The 22,708-nt window shown below is 48.6% G+C and overlaps 1 protein-coding gene across 1 annotated transcript; it reads right to left on the reverse strand.

The window, feature by feature from the left end:
* Window positions 1-16,028: 16,028 nt before the first annotated feature.
* LOC101285420 (apolipoprotein L3) lies at window positions 16,029-17,929 on the reverse strand (the record flags this gene model as incomplete). The annotated part of the gene is given in 2 exon segments (XM_049694939.1): window positions 16,029-17,482; window positions 17,484-17,929. Coding segments are annotated over 2 exon segments (861 nt in total), but the record flags the coding sequence as incomplete, so codon positions are not given.
* Between the last annotated feature and the right edge of the window lie 4,779 nt (window positions 17,930-22,708).

Raw genomic sequence — 22,708 nt, forward strand, 5'->3', positions numbered from 1 at the left:
TACATGGGTACACACACACACACATACACACACACACACACGTGTGCGTGCTTGTGTATGCAGGGGTTATCTCCTGTAAGGATCCATGAGGAATTGTAAACACAGATTCCTTTTGGGGAGAGGGCCCAGTGGAGCAAGTAGGCATTCGCGGTTCTTCTTACTCTTGCTGTGCAATTGACACCCCTACCAGAAACAACAAATGACCTCTGATGAATTGTTTCTTTATCTGTAATTCTTATTGTCTGTTGGTTCCTTCCATCCCTCCCTGGCCGCAGCCTGATGGGAGGCACAGGTGAGGGAAGAACGTGACTTTGGGAGTCAGATGACCCCCATTCTCTCCCCAGCTCTGCACGAACTTCAGGATGACCTTGGCCGGGCCCCTTCCCCTCCCTGCCCTCAGCCTCCATCTGTAGAGTTAGGATGATGCTGGAGCCGGTGACCTCCACGGGGCCTCCTGCTCAAGGATTCTCTGGCTTTCTCTGGTCTATTTTTGCCTGACACCTCTCCCAGGGGCCTGTGGGTCTGAGCTAATTTCCCTGGCTGGCCCGGATCCAGGCAGCTCAGGTGGAGAACGCCGAGCTAATGAGGCCAAGGTCATGGGCCAGTTAACGGCTCTTGGGAGGAACCCGTGGCCGGACTGCAGCTGGACTGCCCCTCTCCCACCGGTCGCTGAGCTTGGGCACAGGAGGAGGTGAGAAGAGCAAAGCTGCTCTGGAGCCCAGGTCCAGTTACCTTTTGTGACAGCAGCGTAGTGTCCCCCAGTCACATGACAAAGCAGGGGGTATGTGGGGTAGGGGTGGGGAGAGGACCAGATGTTTTAAAAAAGTGCGTCCCCCTGCCTGCAAGCAGACCACACCTGAGCAAGCCAGGACGATGAGAACCAATTTTATTTCTTTAAAGCTACAGCAAGAGGGCACGGCCACATTCTCCTGGGTCTACCCACTGTGTGGCCTTGCTCCCTCTTTCTGAGTAAGTCACGTCCATGTGTCCTAATCCATGGTGAGGTCAAGAAGGGCTTCCTCTTTTATGTTATTACCTGTCATAAGGACAGGGGTTATCTGTTTTATTCAATGCTGCATTCTTCGCACCTAGGTCAGTCCATGGCATGCATACAGTAGGAGCACAATAAATATTGCTCGAGTGTAGCATGTGGGAAGATCCCACATGCCGTGGAGCGGCTGGGCCTGTGAGCCATGGCCACTGAGCCTGTGCGTCCGGAGCCTGTGCTCCGCAACGGGAGAGGCCACAACAGTGAGAGGCCCGCATACCGCAAAAAAAAAAAAAAAAAAAAGTAGGCGTGGCTATAAAAGGCCAACATGAGGGATCCTCGGGGTGATGGAAAGACTGTATACCTTGACTCCATCAATGTCAATATCCTGGCTGTGACATCAAAGAGGAGGCAAAATAAGTAGCATTTTGTACAACAAAATACAGTTAGCAGCCTTTAGCCCCAAAGGCTAAACTGGAGAACGGGCTGGGTGTGTACTAAATCTGTGTGTGTGTGTGTGTGTGTGTGTGTGTGTTTGCAAATATAGCATTTAAATGTTTATTTGCCAACATTTAAAAATTTTGCAAGATGTTACCATTGAGGGAAACTGGGTAAAGGGTACAGATGCAAAATAAAGTTTCATTTAAAAAAAAGAATGAGTGCACTCCTGCCTGCAAGGAGCGCCTGCGTAGGGAACGAGACCCCACCTCATGTGCCCAGGTCACTTCCGTACATCGTGGTGGGGTGACGTGGCAGGCCAGCGAGGACTTCCAGTGCAGCAACAGTGGAGCTGAGTTCTCAAGCAGCAGCATCTCAGAGGTGAGAGGAAGGGCGTCCGAGGCACACAGGATAGCAAGAACAAGCGGGGCGCCTGGGTCTTCTTTCCCCAAAGTCCCCCTGGTGGCCCGCAAGATCTCAGACCATCCCATTGCCAACATGCTTAATGCAGGCTATTTCCCACCTTGTACGTACGAGTGTTAAGCGACGGACAAAATTATCGCCTTAAGTTTTTTCTTCAACATTTGGTTCCCACTGTTGCTTATCCAGTAGAACCCAATCATGGGAGAAAACGAGCAAAGATTCCCTTGTCAAACATCACACCAGAGAGCAAGCGTCTTTGTTCAGCTTGTCAAGATCATCTTTCACGTTCAGTTTAGTAAAAAGGCAGATGTTAATGTTCTTGTTGAGATCATTTCTTTTTTAAATGCATGGGTTTTTTTCTTGTTAGGCCTAGTTCTACTTTACATGTAATAGCAGCTGAGCGGTGGAAAGAGTGAGGATTTGGGGGTCAGAGGACCCTGTATCTGAATCTCAATTCTTACTTACTAGTTATGGTCTTGACCTTTATTCTCCCTGAGCCCCCATCCCTTGATCTCTATGATAAGAGTAATTATACTAAATGAGGCGGCAATACTGAATCCATGGTGGGAATTAAAGAGGAAACATTTGCCAAAGAACCTAGTATAACACCTGACACGTAGTAAGCACTCAATAAATGATACTCATTATTACTGCTGATAATTCTACTTTATGTAAAAAATAAAAGATAGGCACCTTTCACAGTGTTTTACAAATAGTGCTATGATTTCTAGGGGGTTTGCTTGTATCAGCCGGGATACTTAAGGTTATGCTGCAGTTAACAAACAACCCTCAAATCTCAGTCGTTTACAGCAACAACATTTATTTCTTCTTTTTTTTTTAACATCTTCATTGGAGTATAATTGCTTTATAATGTTGTGTTAGTTTCTGCTGTATAACAAAGTGAATCAGCTGTACGTATACATATACCCCCATATCCCCTCCCTCTTGCGTCTCCCTCCCGCCCTCCCTATCCCACCCCTCTAGGTGGTCACAAAGCACCGAGCTGATCTCCCTGTGCTATGCGGCTGCTTCCCACTAGCCATCTATGTTACATTTGATAGTGTATATATGTCAATGCCACTCTCTCACTTCATCACTTCTTGCTCATACTACATGTCCATTGTGGGTCAGGTGCAATTCCGCTCCTATAGTCTTCCCTCCTGAACCCAGGATAAGGGAGCAGCCATTTGCTGGAACGTTACTGGTTGTCATGGTAGAGGAAAAGCATCTTTTAATCAGCATTAAATGCTATGGCTTAGAAATGACACATAACATTTGCCTTCAAAACTCATTGGTCAGAACTGGTTACACATTCCTGCCTCACCATAAGGAGGACAGGAAGTCTAATCCTACCTTGTGTCTGGAAGGCAAGGGGGGAAATCACAAAAATGCAGCCAACAGCCCCACTGACAGCCACGATGCTTTTGAGAAGCACTGCCCTGCCCAGAGGGACGGCTGGACAGCGAGAGGGAGGCAGGAGCCGGGGGTGGGGGGGGGGAAGGAGGGATATAGAGATGGGCCCCACCTGGGGGGGCAACCCCAGGTCAACGGGCAGGACCGAAGCCAGAGAGCTCTGGGTGCCTTTCTCATCCGGACCCAACCCAAACAGAACCTGGCCCGTTCTGATCTGGCGGCAAACAAGCCAGCCCTGCTAGGAGGTGAGAGTCCCACACGCTCGCATGAATGCTTAAGCTGTGTGTAATCTGTTTCCCTGGTACTCCAGTTTGTGGGCAAAACAGAGTCACAAAGCAGTATTTCTCTAGCTCCACCCCTCCTGCTTTGCTGGATCCCAGGGCCTGTTGGATTCTTCTAAGGGTCTGGGGAGCCCCCAGGCAATGCCTCTGGTGCGCCACCATCCTGCCCCCACCCCCCCCACCCCCCCCACCCCCCCCCCCCCCCCGCCCCGGCTCCTTCCGGGTACCAGCCCTGGGCTCCTGCCTGCTCTGCCTCTTTTGTAACTGCTTGACGTCAAAAGCAGCTGCTCTGCTGGCTTTGTCCTCCGAGGTCCCCTGGGGCTGCAGACGTGTAGTTCCAACTGCAGCGATGTCTGTGCCAACAGTGCCACCTCCCGTCCCTTCAGAGGCTGCTGGCAATGTCCGGTGCTCACAGTGTCCCCGATCTCCCACTGCAGCCCTTGCAGAGGATTCAGCATGAATCCTGGCACAGGGAAGCTGGAGTGGCCGACACGGTAGCCCCATCAGTTTCCTTTCTGACCCACGCTGGCCACCTTCCGGATTCTGGACCTCGGGTCTTCTTTTGACCTTAGCAGGTCCAGGGCCTACGCCTTGAAATCTCTTACCACCACTTTCCTTTCCAGCCTCCTCAACCCTTGCTCATCTTCAAATGTGAGTTCAAATGCCACTTCTTCATGGAAGCCTTCCTTGATTTCCCAAACGAAGTGAAGTCCCCCAATATAAGATCTTTCCCCTTAATGTTGGATTGGCAGGTAATAACAGAGGGTGCAAAAGAAGAGACACCCAACAGCATTTGAGACACCCAAATGCACCCGAAAGCATTTCCAAACAGCAAACAAATTCTCCATATTCCTCGTGAGAATTGATGCCTCGCCGGAAGCAAGTTGCTCACACATCCTTTGCAATCTTCGGGGAGAGATGCAGCCCTGTCAGGTGCGTTGGCCTCGGTGAGAAGCTGCTGTGTGTTTCTAGTTCGCCCCAATGCACTCATGTAGATAAATGGATGTGTTGACCTGAGTGGCTAGGAAAGGAACCTTTTTTGCTCTCTGTTTGCCACGGATGACTCACACCTTCCTTGTATCAAGGAGAGCAGATGTTTTCTTGTCAATGGGGATCTGGCCCTCCCTGGAGGCCAGGGAAGGCAAACCCAATGCTCTGGGCAGGGCAGTTTCCCAAGAGGCCCACGATCCCCCAAAAGCTAACTGTCAATCCAGCATTGTCCCTACATTTTTAAAAATTGAGGAAACTGAGTTACAATACACACATTCAGGCGTAGGTAGGTAAATTAGGGTCCATCCTTACTAGGGAATACTGGTGCTTGGGGGAAAGCACATGTTCCATGGCTACTGCCTTCTGGGGTCAGCTGGCCACGCCCCAAGTGGTCCGGGAACCCGTGCAGAGCCCGGATATCTCTCAGTCATCACCCCTGCCTCCTTTACCCTTCAGAGGCACAGGGACGTGGAAAGAGCAGTCAGACGAGGTTTGAATCCAGGCTCTGCTACCTTGGACCAGTTACCTAAACTTCCTGTGCCTCAGTTTCTCTATTTGTCAAATGGGGACAATAATCCTGTTTTCAAAAGGTTATTTTGAGGATGAGGCGAGAGGAAGGCCATGTTCCTCCTCCCCCTGTCCCCACGCCCACAGGATCACTGACCAATGAGGCCTAGCTGTTATCACCTCTGTAAATCCCAGTCCCCAGTCTGAGGCTGCAGGTTACTGAGTTATAACCACACCCTCTCTCCAGCATCCAAGATACACCCGAAAGGAAAACTTAGATCACACAGAAGTAAGTCCCCGGGCACCACCCTCAACGTCAGCCCACCCCTCAGCTGGCCAGCTCAGAGGACAGCCTGGGTCCAGAGCCACTGTTCAGACTAGGTTCAGACCTGCTGCAGTCACACAGGCCCTAGCACTTCGTGGCTGTGTGGCCTTAGTTACTTCTCCACTCTGGGCTTGTCACCTGCCTCTCCTTCTCCAACCCCAAACCCACTGCATCCCCAGCACACAGCCCGGGAGGTGCTCAGTTCTGCAGTATGTGACTTTTGCTGTTTGGCTTTTGTTTTGTTCTTTTCCTCTCAAATACCTCTAGTAGAATGATGTCGGTATAAAGCAGGTTTCCCAGCACATTTAAGTTTTGAAACCACTCTGGGGCCAGTTTTCTCACAATCAAACAGAAACACTTGGCCAAAGGTGACGATCCGCAGGACACACGGGACCACCTTCTCCTCCTGTCACCTCTGCAGACCTGAATCGCTCCCGGCTGCCCCGTTCTGTGCAAGTCGTGGCTGGCGGAGCAGCCCCAGAACCTCTGAGGTTTCCACGACTTGAACTCTCGGTGAGGCTGTGAGTGCAGGTTGGGAAGCTGTGAAGTCATTTCCCGCTGGATGGGTTAATCCAGAAGGCTACACCCGGGATCTGATTTTTATTTTGGCAAAAATAGTCTCTACGCAAAGCAAAACTCACCAGTACTTACATCCGGAAGGAACCCGAGGACTGAAGTCTGCAAAGCATTGACGGGCTCTGACACCAGATACACGAGTTGGTGGAGGTTTAACCAGGGAGGAATTTTTATCAGGATCGTTACTGTTCTGGTTCATGTGCTAGTTACGAAATTTCATAGGTTTCGAGGGGTCTTTCCCAGCTCATCTTTCTCAGAAGCCCTATTAGCTGTGGTGCAGGAACACACATGGGGTGTCAGATCAGAAACAGCTGTACTGATAGTTGTGTTGAATGCCGTTTACCTACCTGAGTGCATCCAGGTGTTTGCTCGTGCTATGCTCTCTACGAGGAACACTGCCATTATCTGGAAAGATCTAGGTCCTCCTCCAAGGCCCAAAGCAGGCAAAATCTCCTTAAAGGAACCTTCCAGAGTCCTCCCCGACAGGGTTGACCGTCACCAGCTTGGTGCTCCAGTGGTGCCCGAGGGTGCTTAAACCTAGCCTCGTGTCCTCTTTCCTGGTCTGTCTCCTTCTACTGGACTCTGCTGACTAGACTGAGGCTTCCCCAAGGGCATCTATGTCCCCAGTGTCCTGTGCAAAACCTAGGCTCAAGTGAGCAGAGGTGAATTGCGTTTTAAATTAAAGTAGAAAGTAAAAAGCAGGGGTTGGTGGAGAGTGATGTTCGGGTGGACACAGAGGCTGTGGGAGCCTGTTTACAGGAAACCTGGATTTTTCTGCAGCAGCTTATCTTTGCTTGACTACACATCCTTTCTCAGGAAACAGGAAGCTGAGGGAGTGGCAAGCATTCAACTCAGAAGGGACTGAGGGAGGAGAGCAAATCCTGTTTCCTGCCTGGTGGTTGTGGAGAACAGCAAGTCACTGTTGAAGGCTTGCGATGCTGAGGTCTTTTTTTTTTCCCTCCCAAAGGACCCTCTTTTGTGCTCATTTAGCCAATCTCAGTTTCTGTTGCTTGGAACCAACACCTGACATAGGGGTCACAGTGGAATTGCATAAAGGCACATTGAGCACAATGGGGTCCAGCTCTAAGGGTCTGGGCGGACAAGGTGGTGGATACTGAATGGCTCCATTACTCAGTACCTGAATCACTGCCCAGACCGAGTCTGTGCAGGAATGGGAATTCTCCAAGAACTGAGGAAGAATTGACAAAGGAATGAACTCATGATTCGGGGGTCAGGCAGGTGGATGGCCACAACTGCTGCCGTCTTCAGGAAGGAATGGAAGGGCCCATTGAAGGCCTCAGGGAAACACAGGCTGAGAGGGAGTTAGAGGCACTGAGAGAAGTCTTGCGAGGGTGGTTTGTACAAAAGGTCAGAGAAGGCACTGCAGCACGTGTGGAGTGACTTAGGAGATGTCCTGGGATCATTTCCGCGTCCCAGGTCACTTGCTTCCTGCCCTGGGCGCCCAACATGGGAGCCTGTCTGGGGCTGACATGCTCCATACGTGGAAGCACAGAGAGTCAATGCCCCGGAGAGCAGGCCCGTGGGGATGAAAGCAAACATCAGACACTCCCTTCTTTCCCCCCTGGAGAGGCTGAACCTGAGGCCATTCCTTGAAGGTTCCTGGGAAGGTCCTGGCAGGTGCAATCCCCCATATGGGTGACCAAGTCAGAACATGGCCTCATATGGACTTCCCTCCTTCCCTGTTTAACTTCCCCCAGCCTCTCAGTCCTGCTCCCAGGGATCAAGTGAGCCTGGCCTCCAGTTGTGCCTTCGGGGGACCCCAGGCTCCAGCAGGCTACTTTGGGCCGCAGGGAGGCTTTGGGCTTCTGTGCTAAGAGTCATGGGCAACCGTGGAAGAGTTGGAAGCAGGTGCTGCTGAGATCGATATTCTTTTTTTTTTTTTTTAATTTATTTATTTTATTTATTTTTATTTTTGGCTGCATTGGGTCTTCGTTGTTATGTGCAGGCTTTCTCTAGTTGCGGCGAGCAGGGGCCACCCTTGGTTGCCGTGCGAGGGCCTCTCATTGCGGTGGCCTCTCTTGTTGCAGAGCACATGCTCTAAGCGTGCGGGCTTCAGTAGTTGTGGCGCGCGGGCTTAGTTGCTCCGCGGCACGCGGGATCTTCCCGACCAGGGCTCAAACCCGTGTCCCCTGTGTTGGCAGGCAGGTTCTTAACCACTGTGCCACCAGGGAAGCCCGAGATCGATATTCTTAAGGGTCATTCTAGCGCCATGTGGGGAATAGATGGGGTGGGGGGCAGGGGCAGTGCCACAAGGTTAAACACAGGAAGACCCTTCTGGAAGCTCATGCAGGACTCTCGCTGAAATGTGAAGGAAGCTTGGGTGAGGTTGTTTGCTGTCTGGCTATCTCTCTCTGCCCCTCTGTTTATGGCTGACCCTCTCTCACACCTGCAAACAAGCCCTCTGATCGTAATCAGCCTTGGGTGCCACGTGTCCATCCTGGGTCCAAGGTGCTGGAGGAGGAACATACCTATGCTCTGTCCAAGCCAGATGTGCACGGGCTCCCCCAGGTGTCCCAGTGGGGCCTGCGGGGCATCAGGGTCTGAGGGAGATGACTGGATGGGAGTCCAGTGGGCAGCAGGAGGAGCGATGGAGGACTTGCTCCCTGAGCTCCTGGAAGTCAGGCTCCCGGGGAAGGGAAGTCGGGCATCTGGAGCCCAGCTGAGCTGTCAATCAACACAAAGAAGCTTCAGTGGGTCAGTGCATATTTATTGAACCAAAGTCTGTAGAACACAACCTGAGGAGAGCCAGATGGACCTGAAATGTCTTGCCCAGCCCTACCCCTAAATGAGGAAGAAACTGAGGGTCAGAGAGGCCGTGTCAATTGGCCCCAGGCTGGTTCATCTCCTTGACACACTGCAAAGTTTCTTGACTTGTTGCTGCCATCTGGTTTCATTTTTCTTTCCTTCTTTTCTGTTGTTTTTTGTGTTTTTTCCAAATCAACCTCTGTTCCAACACAACATTTGGAATTTTATGGGAACTTCACTGGTCTCTTAGTGCACCCTGGTCCCAAAGAGCAAATGGTAACTTGTCAAATGATCCATCCACTGTGTTGTCACCACCACCACCATCAGCAGCATCATTATCCAGAAGTCACTGCCTGAAAATCTAAATAGACATTTCCTCGCAGAAGAAGGAAGTTTTTTCAGAGTAAGTGTATTAGTTGGTCATATCGAAATCGAGGAGAAGATGCTCAAATCCATGGGAAGGATGTTGTTAGTAGTAGTGTTTTAATAATGAAGTTAATTGTGTATAGTTCTAGTGTGTAGGTGTTGTGGAATGTTCTTAGGGATAGAATTGTTGTGAATATATTTATTATAATGATGTTGGCCTATTCTGCCAGGAAGAATATGGTGAAGGGGCCTGCTGCATACTCTACGTTGAAGCTGGATACGAGTTCGGATTCTCCTTCCGTTAAATCAAAAGGGGCTCGGTTGGTTTCTGCTAGGGTAGAAATAAATCATATTATGGCGAGTGGTCATGAAGGGAAGACTAGTCATAGTTGTTCTTTTTTTTTTTTTTTTGGCGGTACGCGGGCCTCTCCCTGTTGTGGCCTCTCCCGTTGCGGAGCACAGGCTCCGGACACGCAGGCTCAGCGGCCATGGCTCACGGGCCCAGCCGCTCCGCGGCATGTGGGATCTTCCCAGACCGGGGCACGAACCCGTGTCCCCTGCATCGGCAGGCGGACTCTCAACCACTGCGCCACCAGGGAAGCCCCATAGTTGTTCTTGTGCTGCGGTTAGGGTTGACAGGGTAAAGGCTCCATTTAAGAGCACTGACAAGAGGATGATTGCTAGTGTTACGTCATATGAGATTGTTTGGGCTACTGCTCGTAGGGCTCCAATTAATGCGTATTTTGAGTTGGAGGCCCAGCCAGATCATAGAATGGAGTATATGGCTAGACTTGCTATTTCTAGTGTGAATAATACTCCCAGGTTTATGTTGATGAGGGGTTATGGTATGGGTAGAGGGATTCATATTGTGAGAGCTAGGGTTAGGGCTAAGATGGGTACGATGATAAATATGGAGGTGGAAGATGTAGCTGGTCGCAGGGGTTCCTTAGCGAATAGTTTGATTGCATCGGCAAAGGGTTGGAGTAGACCATGAAGGCCTACAATGTTTGGTCCTTTTCGGAGTTGGGAGTTGTACATAGCCTAGGACTTTACGTTCTACTAGTGTCAGGAATGCTATGGCTAGGAATGATGAACATTAAACTGTTAATTATAAACCTTTTGTTAGGGAGAGGGTTTGAACCCCTGGATATAAAGGTTTAAGTTTTATGCAATGACCGGGCTCTGCCACCTCAACAAAACCCTGGCCCTGGGTGGTTAGTCTGTGCTTATGAGGTTGAGATTAGATCATTAATTGTTTAGAAAGCACTTATTTAAAGTGGGCCTTATTTCTCTTATCTTTTCGTACTGGGAGAAATGCATAATAGATAGAAACCGACCTGGATTGCTCCGGTCTGAACTCAGATCACGTAGGACTTTAACCTTTGAACGAATGAACCCTTAACAGCGGTTCCACCATTAGGATGTCCTGATCCAACATCGAGGTCGTAAACGCTGTTGTTGATATGGACTCTCGAATAGGATTGCGCTGTGATCCCTAGGGTAACCTGTTCCGTTGATCAATTTTTTGGATCAGTAAGTGATATTATGCTTTAGCTAGTAGGTCTAGGTTTTAATCACTCAGAGGGATTTTTGTGCTCCAAGGTCACCCCAACGAAATTGTCAACCCATGTGAAATGTTGTTATTCCTTGGTGGTTTAAGATTATGGTTTTGGGGTTGATTAATTGAAGCTCCGTAGGGTCTTCTCGTCTTATTTTGTTTTCCCCGCCTCTTCAAGGGGAGGTCATTTTCACTGATGAATAGTAAGAGGCAGTAAAACCCTCGTGTGGTCATTCATACAAGTCCTTATTTAGAGAACAAGTGATTATGCTACCTTTGCACAGTCAGGATACCGCGGCCGTTTAACGATTGTCACTGGGCAGGTGGTGCCTCTAATACTGGTGTTGCTAGAGGTGATGTTTTCGGTAAACAGGTGGGGTTTGTGTTTGCCGAGTTCCTTTTACTTTTTTAAATCTTTCCCTGAGTGCACCCCTGTGTTGGGTTAACAGTGTTTTTAATAGATGATTTAGTGTTGGGTTGTATTTACTTACAGTTAATTATCAGTACGTTATTAGTTGCTGAGGTAAGCTTGTGCAAGGAGAAATATTTCTTGTTACTCATGTTAACAGTATTGCTTCTGTAGTCTTATAGATTAGCCCAGTACTAAGGCTAGGAGTTGATTTACTTAATATTGGAATTGAAATGTGTTCTGTTGTTGGGCTTTAATGCTTTCTTCATTGATGGCTGCTTTTAGGCCAACTATGGTATAGTTTGTTTTTACTCTCTAGTTAAGGTCGTATCCATTTCTAAAAGACTGTACCTTTTCAGACTAACATTCAAATATACGTTGAAGCTTATTATGGTTTTTAGTATTATTTAACGTTGAACTGAAATTCTTTTCCTGGACAACCAGCTATCACCAGGCTCGTTAGGCTTGTCCCCTCTACTTATAAATCTTCTCCCTATTTTGTCCCATAGGTGAGTTTGTTCTAGTAACTGTTCATAAGTAGCTCATCTGATTTAGGGTAGTTTAGCTTAAGTTCTCTTTGTTAAGCTGTTACTAGTTAAGTCATTATGCAAAAGGGACGAGGGGTAAGCTTTGCTTTTTATTACTTATAATATTTCTTTTATCATTCCCTTACTTTCTCTACAGCGCCATCAATGTTTAAATTTCTATCTCCTATACTTTAGATGTCTGGTGAATGTGTTATTTGACTAGCTTGTGTCAGTATGGTGGGAAAGGTGTGGGCTAGGTTTAGTTCTAGACATACATAGATCATGAAATCTAGGTGTAAACTAGGCGCTTTATTTAAGCTATGTCTTGTTTTATCCAAGCACACTTGCCAGTATGCTCACCTTGTTACGACTTACCTCCTCTCATATAATTGTTCAGCATGTGTTGATGGACTGTGGCTTTGTCATGGCACCTGACGGGCTGTGTGTTCATGCTTCATGGCCTTATTCACTTAAGCGCTCTACTCTTAATTTACTACTAAATCCTCCTTTAGTTTTTAGGTTTCATAAAAACTTTCGTGTGGATAAAGGGTGTTCTTGGTGTAGAAAATGTAGCTCCTCTCTTCCCACCCCCTAGGTTACACCTTAACCTAACCTTTCTATGTGTTATAATTATGCTTACTTTTGCTCCTTTTTAGGGTTTGCTGAAGATGAGGTGTATAGACGGGAGTAGCGAGGGTTGGTGAGGTTGTTCGGGGTTCATGGATTATAGAACAGGCTCCTCTAGAGGGGCGTGACTTTGAGTTTTAAGCTGTTGCCAGTAGTGCTCTGGCGAATAGTCTAGTTCTTATGACCGTTTGGGTTTAGGGCTAAGCATAGTGGGTTATCTAATCCCAGTTTGGGTCTTAGCTATCGTGTGATCAGAATATATTAATAAAGTCACTTTCGTAGTTTACTTTTGTTTCAATTACGGCTTTTTACAGCTTAATTAAGGTTTAACTTTATCTTGTATGGTTCTTTAACACGCTTTACGCCGTAGTTCTATTAATTCGGGTCAATCATGTGACCGCGGTGGCTGGCACGACATTTACCAGCCTAATTAACATGGCTTAGTCACACTTTCGTTTATGGCTCAGTTTTTATCACTGCTGTCTCCCGTGGGGGCGTGGCTAAGCAAGGCATTGTGAGCTGCTGGTGTGGCGTGCTTGACACCTGCTCCTTTTGTTTTTTTTTTTAAATTTATTTTTACATCTATATTGGAGTATAATTGCTTTACAATGGTGTGTTCGTTTCTGCTTTATAACAAAGTGAATCAGTTATACATAGACACATGTTCCCATATCTCTTCCCTCTTGCGTCTCCCTCCCTCCCACCCTCCCTATCCCACCCCTCCAGGCGGTCACAAAGCACCGAGCTGATCTCCCTGTGCTATGCGGCTGCTTCCCACTAGCTGTCTACCTTACGTTTGGTAGTGTGTATATGTCCACGCCTCTCTCTCGCTTTGTCACAGCTTACCCTTCCCCCTCCCCATATCCTCAAGTCCATTCTCTAGTAGGTCTGTGTCTTTATTCCTGTCTTACCCCTAGGTTCCTCATGACATTTTTTTTTTCTTAAATTCCATAGTGATTTAGGGGGCATTCTCACCGGGGTGAGGATACCTGCATGTGTAATTCTATTAAAAACTAATAGAAAGGCTGGGACCAAACCTTTACGTTCATGGGGCTAGTGGGCCCATGTAGACGTTTCCAGTGTCTTGCTTTATGAGATGTTCGAGCAACTTCAACTTGCTGCACAGAGGCGATGCTTGTATGGTTGTATTACGTGGCTTATGTCAGACTTAGTATTAGATTTTTGATAAAATGGTTGGCGGATCTAGGGGGATGTCTGTCTCTATGGGTGGTGAATATCTAAGTAGCTCATTTGTGTGATAGGAAGGGGGTTGAGGTTGATTCACTGGGATATCTAACTGTTCTAAGCCGTGGGGGGAACAGTAAAGCGCTCTGTCCTGTAACCATTAACTGATTGGCTCTTGCCAAATAACAAATACATCCAAGTCCAGCTACAGTTTGCTTGACTGTGTTAAGACCTTTTAAAGTCATAGCTGAGTCTAAGCGCTTTCCCCCACAAAAATAAAGAATACCAAATGTATGAAGTCACAGTTATGTGTGAGCATGGGCTGAGTAGTCATTAACCCATTGAGATGTCTTATTTAATGGGAAAGAGTGGGCGATTTTAGGAGAGATGGCCCTGAAGTAAGAACCAGATATCTGATAAAGTTCATCAATGGAAACCCTCACAAGCCATGGGCCTGGAGCGAGCGGAGGGACACCTGGTTTCACACGGCCTGGCAATTAAGCTCGTGATCTAATGGACAGGATTCCAAACACGCTGGCTTGGACCAATTTAACTCAATGTGCTATGTACGACCAATAATGTATATGTACTATGTAATATTCATGATATAATGTACATGCTTATTAGACATGTGGTAAATAATGCAACACACGATTATACATGCAATGTACGTGCATATGTACACGGGAAAGAGACATTATAGCGGTTATGTGGCGGTAACAGACATGCACAATACGCATAGCATGTATGCAGTAGAATGAATTATTTTTAGTACTGACATAGCACTGTCATTTTATGAATGTCTTATAATATATTTTTTTCAGGGAATAGTTTATATAGAATTTCAGCTTTGGGTGCTGGCGGTGAAGTTTAGTGCTTCTTCCAAGTGTCTCGGACAGATATGTTGTTCTCCTTTTCCGGTTTACAAGACCAGGGTATTGTGTTATACTACAAAGACTCTTCATTTTAGGAACTTGTTTTCAATGAGACTAGTGACTGGTATTAACACTAGGATTAAAAGAAAGTATAAAATGGATGCAAGGGGCTTCCCTGGTGGCGCAGTGGTTGAGAGTCTGCCTGCGGATGCAGCGGACGCGGGTTCGTGCCCCGGTCCGGGAGGATCCCACATGCCGCGGAGCGGCTGGGCCCGTGAGCCATGGCCGCTGAGCCTGTGCGTCCGGAGCGTGTGCTCCGCAACGGGAGAGGCCACAATAGTGAGAGGCCCGCGTACCGCAAAAAACAAAAAAAACAAAAAACAAAAAAAAAGTCTGCAAGTTGTCCGATAATCATATATGGGTGTTCCCCGGGTTGTCCTCCGATCCATGTTAGCGCTAGTAAGTTTGCTACTAGTACTCAAAATAAGAATGGACTGAAGGGTTGGAATATCACGCTTCGTTGTTTGGATGTATGGAGAATTGGAATAAATGCCAGGATTAGGATTGACAGCAGCAGGGCCGAGACTCCTCCTAGCTTGTTGGGGATTGATCGTAAAATTGCATACGCGCATAGAAAACGCCATTCTGGCTTGATATGTGGTGGTGTGCTGAGTGGGTTTGCTGGGGTGTAGTTGTCGGGGTCTCCGAGCAGGTCGGATGAGAATAGAGCTCCTATTAGTGAGGCTAAGATTAATAGTGAGGCACCTAGGATATCCTTGACTGTATAGTAAGGGTGGAACGGGATTCTGTCTATATCAGATGGAATTCCTATGGGGTTGTTGGACCCTGTTTCCTGAAGGAATAAAATAGGTGGACGGCAGCTAGTGCTGTGATGATGAAAGGGAGAATGAAGTGGAAGGCGAAGAATCGTGTTAGTGTTCCTTCATCTACAGAAAAGCCCCCTCAAATTCATTCGACGAGGGTAGTGCCGATGTACGGGATTGCTGAGCGTAGGTTTGTGATGACAGTTGCGCCTCAGAATGATATTTCTCCTCAAGGTAGGATGTAGCCTATGAATGCGGTGGCTAGGACTATAGGTAATAGGATAATTCCAATATTTCATGTTTCCTGAAAGGTATGGGACCCACAGTATAGGCCACGTCCTACGTGGGCATAACGGCAGATAAAAAATACGGAAGCTCCCTTTGCGTGTATGTATCGAACGACTCAGCCATAGTCGATGTCTCGGCAGATGTGTTACTGATGAGAAGGCAGCTGTTGTGTCTGGTGTGTAGTGTGTTGCTAGAAATAGGCCTGTTAGGATTCGTAGGATTAGGCAGAGCCCTCGTAAGGAACCCATATTTCATCATGGTGAGTTATTTGATGGGGTAGGGAGGTCAGTGAATGTATTGTTGAGGATTTTTATCAGTGGGTGGGTTTTTCGGGTGTTGGTCATTGGTGTTCTTGTAGTTGAATGGCAACGATGATTTTTCATGTCATTGGTCATGGTTGGAGTCCATGTGAGAATAATGATGACATATATTGTATTCATTTTAAGTATTATTTTTGTGATTAGTTTTGTGCGGGTTTCTTCAAAACCTTCGCCTACACACACACACACACACACACACACACACACACACACACACACAGGAATATTACCCAGCCATAAAAAGAATAAAATAATGCCATTTGGGGCAGCTTGGATGGACCTAGAAATTATCATACTAAGTGAAGTAAGTCAGAAAGAGAAAGACAAAGACAAATATATGATATCACTTATATGTGGAATCTAAAAAATAGTACAAGTGAACTTATTTATGAAACAGAAACAGACTCACAGACACAGAAAACAAACTTATGGTTATACAAGGGGAAAGGTGGGGGAGGGATAATTTAGGAGTATGGGATTAGCAGGTGCACACTAGCATACAAAAAATAAACAACAGGGATTTACTGTAAAGCACAGGGAGATACATGTATAACCGAAACACTTTGCTGTGCACTGGAAACCCACTCAACAGTATAAATCAACTATGCTTCATTAAAAAAACAAACAGGAAAAACAAACAAAACAAAACAGGGCTTCCCTGGCGGCGCAGTGGTTGAGAGTCCGCCTGTCGATGCAGGGGACACGGGTTTGTGCCCTGGTCCGGGAAGATCCCACATGTCGTGGAGCGCCTGGGCCCGTGAGCCATGGCCGCTGAGCCTGCGCGTCCGGAGCCTGTGCTCCGCAGTGGGAGAGGCCACAGCAGTGAGAGGCCCGCTTACCGCAAAACAAACAAACAAAAAGAAATCACTGCCTAATTAAGATAAAGCTGCTGGAATCAAAGGTGAGTTGATACTGGAAAAGTAGGGCTAGAGACCACCAGAGACATCAAACCCTGGGGAGGGGTGAGAGAGGAGCCCCTGCTACTTCTCCTGGAGCCCAACGATCCTAACTCCTGGGCTTTTTCCCATGTTCAACCCTTTCATATTCCTGGCCTCTTGTTGCTAGTTCCCCCTCCCTCTCCCTTTATTCTGCCCCCAGTGTCTTCTTTAGTCCAAAATAAGTGGCTTCTCTCCTCCCCGCACTCTCTAGGCCCCTCTCCTCCCTTCGTCCAGGCTCCATGCTCCTTCCTTCTCTCTCCCCCACCTGCCACCTGCATTTATCCCTCCCCTGCTGTGCTCAGCTACAGAAATGCCAAATTCCTAACACCTAGCTACATCTATGTTATCTCGCCCTCCTTTCCCCTCTAACAAGGTGCCTCCTTGCCTTGGCCCCGCAAGTGTCCCTGGTCCCTGCACAGCTCGGGGAGTGGCGGAGTCCAGCCCTACTGCAGACGCTCATAGATGCCGGTGAGCACCTCCAACTTCTTCTCCAGCTCCCGGGCCTGCTGCCTCAGCCTTTCAGCCGGCTCCGTCTTTGCCCCCTCATGCAAGTGCTTTGCCTCTTTCACCAGGAAGGCCACTTCCATCAGAAGGGAGAGACCTGCAGTGCCCACACCCACAATCCGGGCTCCTTTGGTCATTGCCAGAGCCGTGCCTTTGAAAGTAACCTCTTCCTGCTGGCTGCTTTGGACTGAGATTATTCCACTGCTGATGAAGACGTTTGCATCGGCTGCTAAGCCAGGGTTGCTTTTGACCGTCTCCATGGCACGGATATTCATTTCAATGCGTTGCACAGCTTCTGTGAATTTCTTTGTTGTGCTAACAGTTCGGGGGCTGATCTTAAGTGCCTCCAGGAACGCCAGTTGATATCAGGCGACTAACTTCGGTTTTTGCTGACAACGTGCTGACGTGTTCCACAATGCTGGTGGACACACTGGTCACAGCAGCCGCTGCTCCCAGCCCTAACCCAGTGGCCGAGAGTGCCAGACTCGCCCCCGCTGTCATGGGTGCCAAAGCCAGGCCAAGTATGGTCAGGACACCAGACACAGCGCCAGTGGAGATGGCCGCAATGTTGGAGATGGTGCAGTCCCTGTGGACCTTGTCAACCTTGTCTGCGAACGCGTGGAGCTTTCCTATGAACTCCTCTAGCTCTCATTTTACCAGAGGAAACCTGTTCAAAAACCTCTTCCTGTCCAGCTGGTCTTTTCGGAGCGTGACTTGGTACTCCACGGCCAAGTCTGTTTTTAGCTCACTCAGATATTGATGCAGTGCATCTGGGTCTTCCCTGTAACAATGAAGGTCAAGGGATTAGAAAGACAGTTTGCTTGTCCATAAACTAGGCTCAACAAGATCTATTCTGTAAATCACAGAGATTTTGTTATAAATCAAATAGAAAAGAATTTCACAAATGTAAATTTTTCTCTTTCAACATTAAACACATATTTTTGTATCTTGTAGATGCTCCGTATACTTATTCAATCATGGAATAAATAAGCAAAAGTCATCGTAGGATACTTTTAACTTAACATAGGTATTTGAGGGAATTCCCTGGAGGTCCAGTGGTTAGGACTTTGCGCTCCCACTGCAGGGGGCACAGGTTCGATCCCTGGTTGGGGAAGTAGGATCCCACAAGCTACGTGGCACGGCCAAAAAAAAAAATGGTATTGGATAAAGACGCCTCAGAGGCAGGTCAACACAATCACTTCCAAAGAGTAGGCAGAGTGGGAACTCCACAGAGAAGCACAGAGAAGTGGGATTGGAGCAGAAAAACCTTCATTCAGAGAACCTTAGTGTGTAGTGAGGAGTCAGCCTGCTCTTTGCCCTTGGCTACTGGGAAGTGGTCCCTGAGCCCCTAGAATATTCTGGCTGATAGAAGTGTCCTCGTCTGCCCGGGCCTTTGGCCACTGGACAGGCTAACAGGGTGACATGTGATGGGGCCTCTGGGTCACGTGGTATCACATCTGACCTCTGGAGGAGCTGGACACTAGGGCATTAGTCTGACCTCCGGGAGGGCAGGAGACAACCGCTCAGCTGTGCGGGCAGCAAGTGACTGAGCCCAAATAAAACTCCATACGCTGAGGGTCCTGTTGAAAAAGGTTCACTCCTCGGTCAAGTTTCAGTCAGGCTCTTCTGAGCCCTCTTCTCCAATAGGCCTCAACCTCCGCCCTTTGTGTGTCCTGTCCTTGACGGCCTGTATTGCCCAGTCCCAGCAAAACTTCGTCCAAGTCAGTTTAGTGAGAAGCCTTCCCACTGTTTAGATCTTATCATGTTTGATATCTGATCAAACTCCTCATCTCCCACCTTTGATGCATACGTCCTTTACTTGCTTTTAGCAAGAATCCTGTCAGCAAATTTCAACAAGAACCCCTCTGCCCTCGATGTCTCCTCTCAGTGATTTTCCATCCCACGCCCCTCACTGATCATTGGCTACCAATCCCCACTCATCTTTGCTGTGTTCGGACGTGCGCCCATCTGTCTCCTCTGCTGCGATGGTCTTCACGCCTATCACGATAGTCCTGAAGAGACTCTCCCTTATCGTTTTAACAAGAGTCAGAATATATTTCTTTAAACAGGGTGAACGTCCCCGGCGGGCAGTGCTCCGTGTGCCCTGCCACACACTGAATCCAGGACAGGGACATGTCCTGAGGACAATGGAAGCTTCCTGTGTGAAACCCGCCCAGACTCTGCCCTGTGGCTGATGGGAACCGGCATCCTTCCCTGTAATAAACCGTAACTGAGATAGTGACAGTTTTCAGGGAGTTCTGTGCCTCCTTCTAGGGAATTCTCACACCTGATGGTAGCTTTGGGGATCTCCCAAATTTGCCATTGGGGTCAAATGTAAGGACAGTCCTGGAGACTGTGCCCTCAGCCTCTGCAGACTGGCTAATTCTGCGTACTTAGAGGTATTTTAAACCTAAAATCAGAGCTAGAAGGAACCTTAACGATCATTTTGCCTGGCATCTGCTGTCTTCCAAGCCTGATGCCCTTGGCCTTCCCAGCTGAAGGTCACTAGGTCCATGTGCTGCCCCAGTTGACTGGGAAGCAGGTGATATGCTATTAACCCTCGTTCCCCTTGGACTCTCCAGTCCGCCTCACTGATTCCTGACCCATCGCCCAGCACCCCCGACCTCTCAGGGGTCACCAGCCTAACTCATACCTTAGCTGGTGACAACCACACATGCCTGCACACCAAGGCCATGTGCGACTTTATGGAACCTCTCAAAGATTCAAGAGACTTTAGGAAACATCCACATGAACTGCTAAGCCTGGAGAGACCTGCATTCGCACAAGCTGGTGGAGGAAGACTTTTCCTCTTTGGTGGGGACTTGTGAAGTCTCGTCAGAATCCCTCAGATGACACAAAATCGGCAGCCACTCATGGTGATGCTGGAGGTCTCACTAAGCCACACGGCCTTCCCACTGGTCAGGGCTACTCTATGTAGATTGGAAGAGGGTCCCAGATGGCAATGGAGAACCCCAGGTCCCAGGCAGGGTGTGGAGGACACAGTCACCCAGGGCCCTCTATGCTCAGCATGAGGGGATCGAGTCAGGGAGGGAAGGAATGTCCCCTCTCCCACTCACAGGACCTCTGCTAGGGTCACAGCCCCTTCAGTTTTGTGTCCTAGGGACCCACTCGCCTCACTCTAGTCCTGGCTCTGCTGCCCAAGCCTTCCTACTAGTCCTCCAACCTGGACCTCTCTGCTCCATCCTGACCCCTGGGTCTGACCCTGGTCCAGGCCTCCCTGGGCCTTTGGACGAGATGATTGCACTTGGTTCCCCGCCTCTGACCCTGCAGTTCACTCTAAGACCATCAGATTGAATTGCTATTCCCACTGGACACATGACAAATCTGAGACTCCAACTCTTAAGCTCAGAGTCCCAGAGCTGGGCAGGGGTACAGTCGGGATCCAACCCAGCTCCATGCAATTCCACTCCAGCCTCTCTGCCTTACGGGCCAGCAGGATCCTGCAGTGTTGGTACACTTCCTAAGATGGAGATTAAAAGGGCTCCAGCCAGAATCCCCGGGAACACAAACTGATGGTGTCAGGATTTTCTGACTTGTCCTAAATAGAGTCCTGCTTGGGCCTCATCTACAGGAAGAAGACCCTTGACTCCTGTCTCTTCCCAACAGCTTTTGAGAGTTAACATTAGGAACCTGGGCCACAGTGGGAAAGCTCCGAATCCTAACCACTAAACCACCAGGAAATTCCCTGTAGACACTGTTTTTCAAAGCAGTTGTCTAAATAGTGGTGGCGCAGTGTTGGATGCTCAGGTTCCCTGAAATAGAATACGCTGCACCTCAATGGCCACCTTTATTCACGCAGGGAAAGGATTTTTCCATTTGGAGGTGAACGTGTTGGAGTCACAGGGTCCGGAGAAAAACAGAGGAAGCTATAGGAAGAGACAAACCAAAACCGGATAGAACCAGCTGGAACCAAAGTGGCAAGGTATCTGACCTCACCAGACCCTCAGTCTCATTCTAGGCTGATTTTACTACATTAGCTACTAGATGACACACCTACGGATGACCATGATCGGAAGATGCAGACCAAAAAAGGATCAAAAGGGCGTGACACCCCATTTCCAGGAGAGCCTGACCACTTCCAGCAGAGTCTGGAAAGCACCCGATAAATGAATGTTCTCACGTTTTGGCAGTGAAACAAACAGATATTCACATTAAATGGGAAAAAGTCTGTAATGACTATAAATGAGCTCAGGTCAGTACAGGGCAAGGTTACTGTCCAGATGGGTTACCAAACACATGTGTGGGTTTCAGAAATTTGGAGGTGATAGAATTGCTGATAAGAGACCGGCGACCAGTGTGTCAATGTGTGTGGGCTGGGACTTGATGTAAAATCGATCTCCCTCTATATCCACACAAAGAGGTATTATTCTTATATCTCAGAAGAAGAACGTGAGACTCAGACAGGATAAGGGACCACCCAAGGCCCGCAAGCAGAAAGGTCAGAGGTTGAATCCAAGGCCAACCATCAAGACAATTTTTTTTTTTTTTTTTTTTTTTTGGTGGTACGCGGGCCTCTCACTGCTGTGGCCTCTCCCACTGCGGAGCACAGGCTCCGGACGCGCAGGCTCAGTGGCCATGGCTCACGGGCCCAGCCGCTCCGCGGCATGTGGGATCTTCCCGGACCGGGGCACGAACCCGTGTCCCCTGCATCAGCAGGCGGACTCCCAACCACTGCGCCACCAGGGAAGCCCATCAAGACAATTTTTTGAAGCCTCCTTGTATTAAAAAACTGTGATTTCTTCATTCTACTCCGTAGTATACTATGGGGCTTCTTTGCAACTAATTTCTGTAGTGTATACAGAAGTAGAAATATAATGTTGTATACACGAAACTTATAGAACGTTATAACCCGATGTTACCTCAATTAAAAACAAAGTTTCAGACCACACGCCATTGTGTAAAACTACCATGGGAGGGAGAGGATTCCTCCTGCTAATCACAGACACTCCAGGCTGGGCAGCGGAGGGCGATTCTCAGGTGGGGGAGGGGTGGGACCCCTGGCTCTGATCCTATGATCAATCCCCATCACCTCTCTCTTCTCCAGGCTGGCCCCAGGGGACCCAGCTCCCCACTGGCTCCACTGGACCCAAGCTGAACTGTTGATAAACAGGAGATCACCTGGTTCCGGAGGAGAGTTGAGTCTCAGGAATTCACCAGCCCAGCCCTCCCTCAAGGATCCCAGTCTGCTGGGATGGCGGCTCCTGGCTTCTAATCTGCTCTCCCCTCCCTGACCCTTCAGCTTGACTAATTTGCTCTCAGGGCGGCTCCAGGGAGGACGTGATTTGGTCACTGAGCAATGCAGTGATGGGGGAGAAGCAATCCTGAGGAAACGAGACTCAAGAAAACACCGGACTCATGTGGGTGCGTCTTCCCCCTTCCCTAAGGGAGAAGGGAACCCAGGGCTTACATGGAGGGAACCCACAGCACTAAATCTGTGCGTTGATTGGACGGGGGTGGATGGGGGAACTAACTGAGCACCCGCGTCTCTGCAGGGGTATTGAGATCCATAGAGCCAGTACCTGCCTGAGGCAGTTACACCTGGTAAGCAGGTGCCCTGAC

This window comes from Orcinus orca, chromosome 11, assembly GCF_937001465.1.
Source record: "Orcinus orca chromosome 11, mOrcOrc1.1, whole genome shotgun sequence".
Lineage (NCBI taxonomy): Eukaryota > Metazoa > Chordata > Mammalia > Artiodactyla > Delphinidae > Orcinus > Orcinus orca.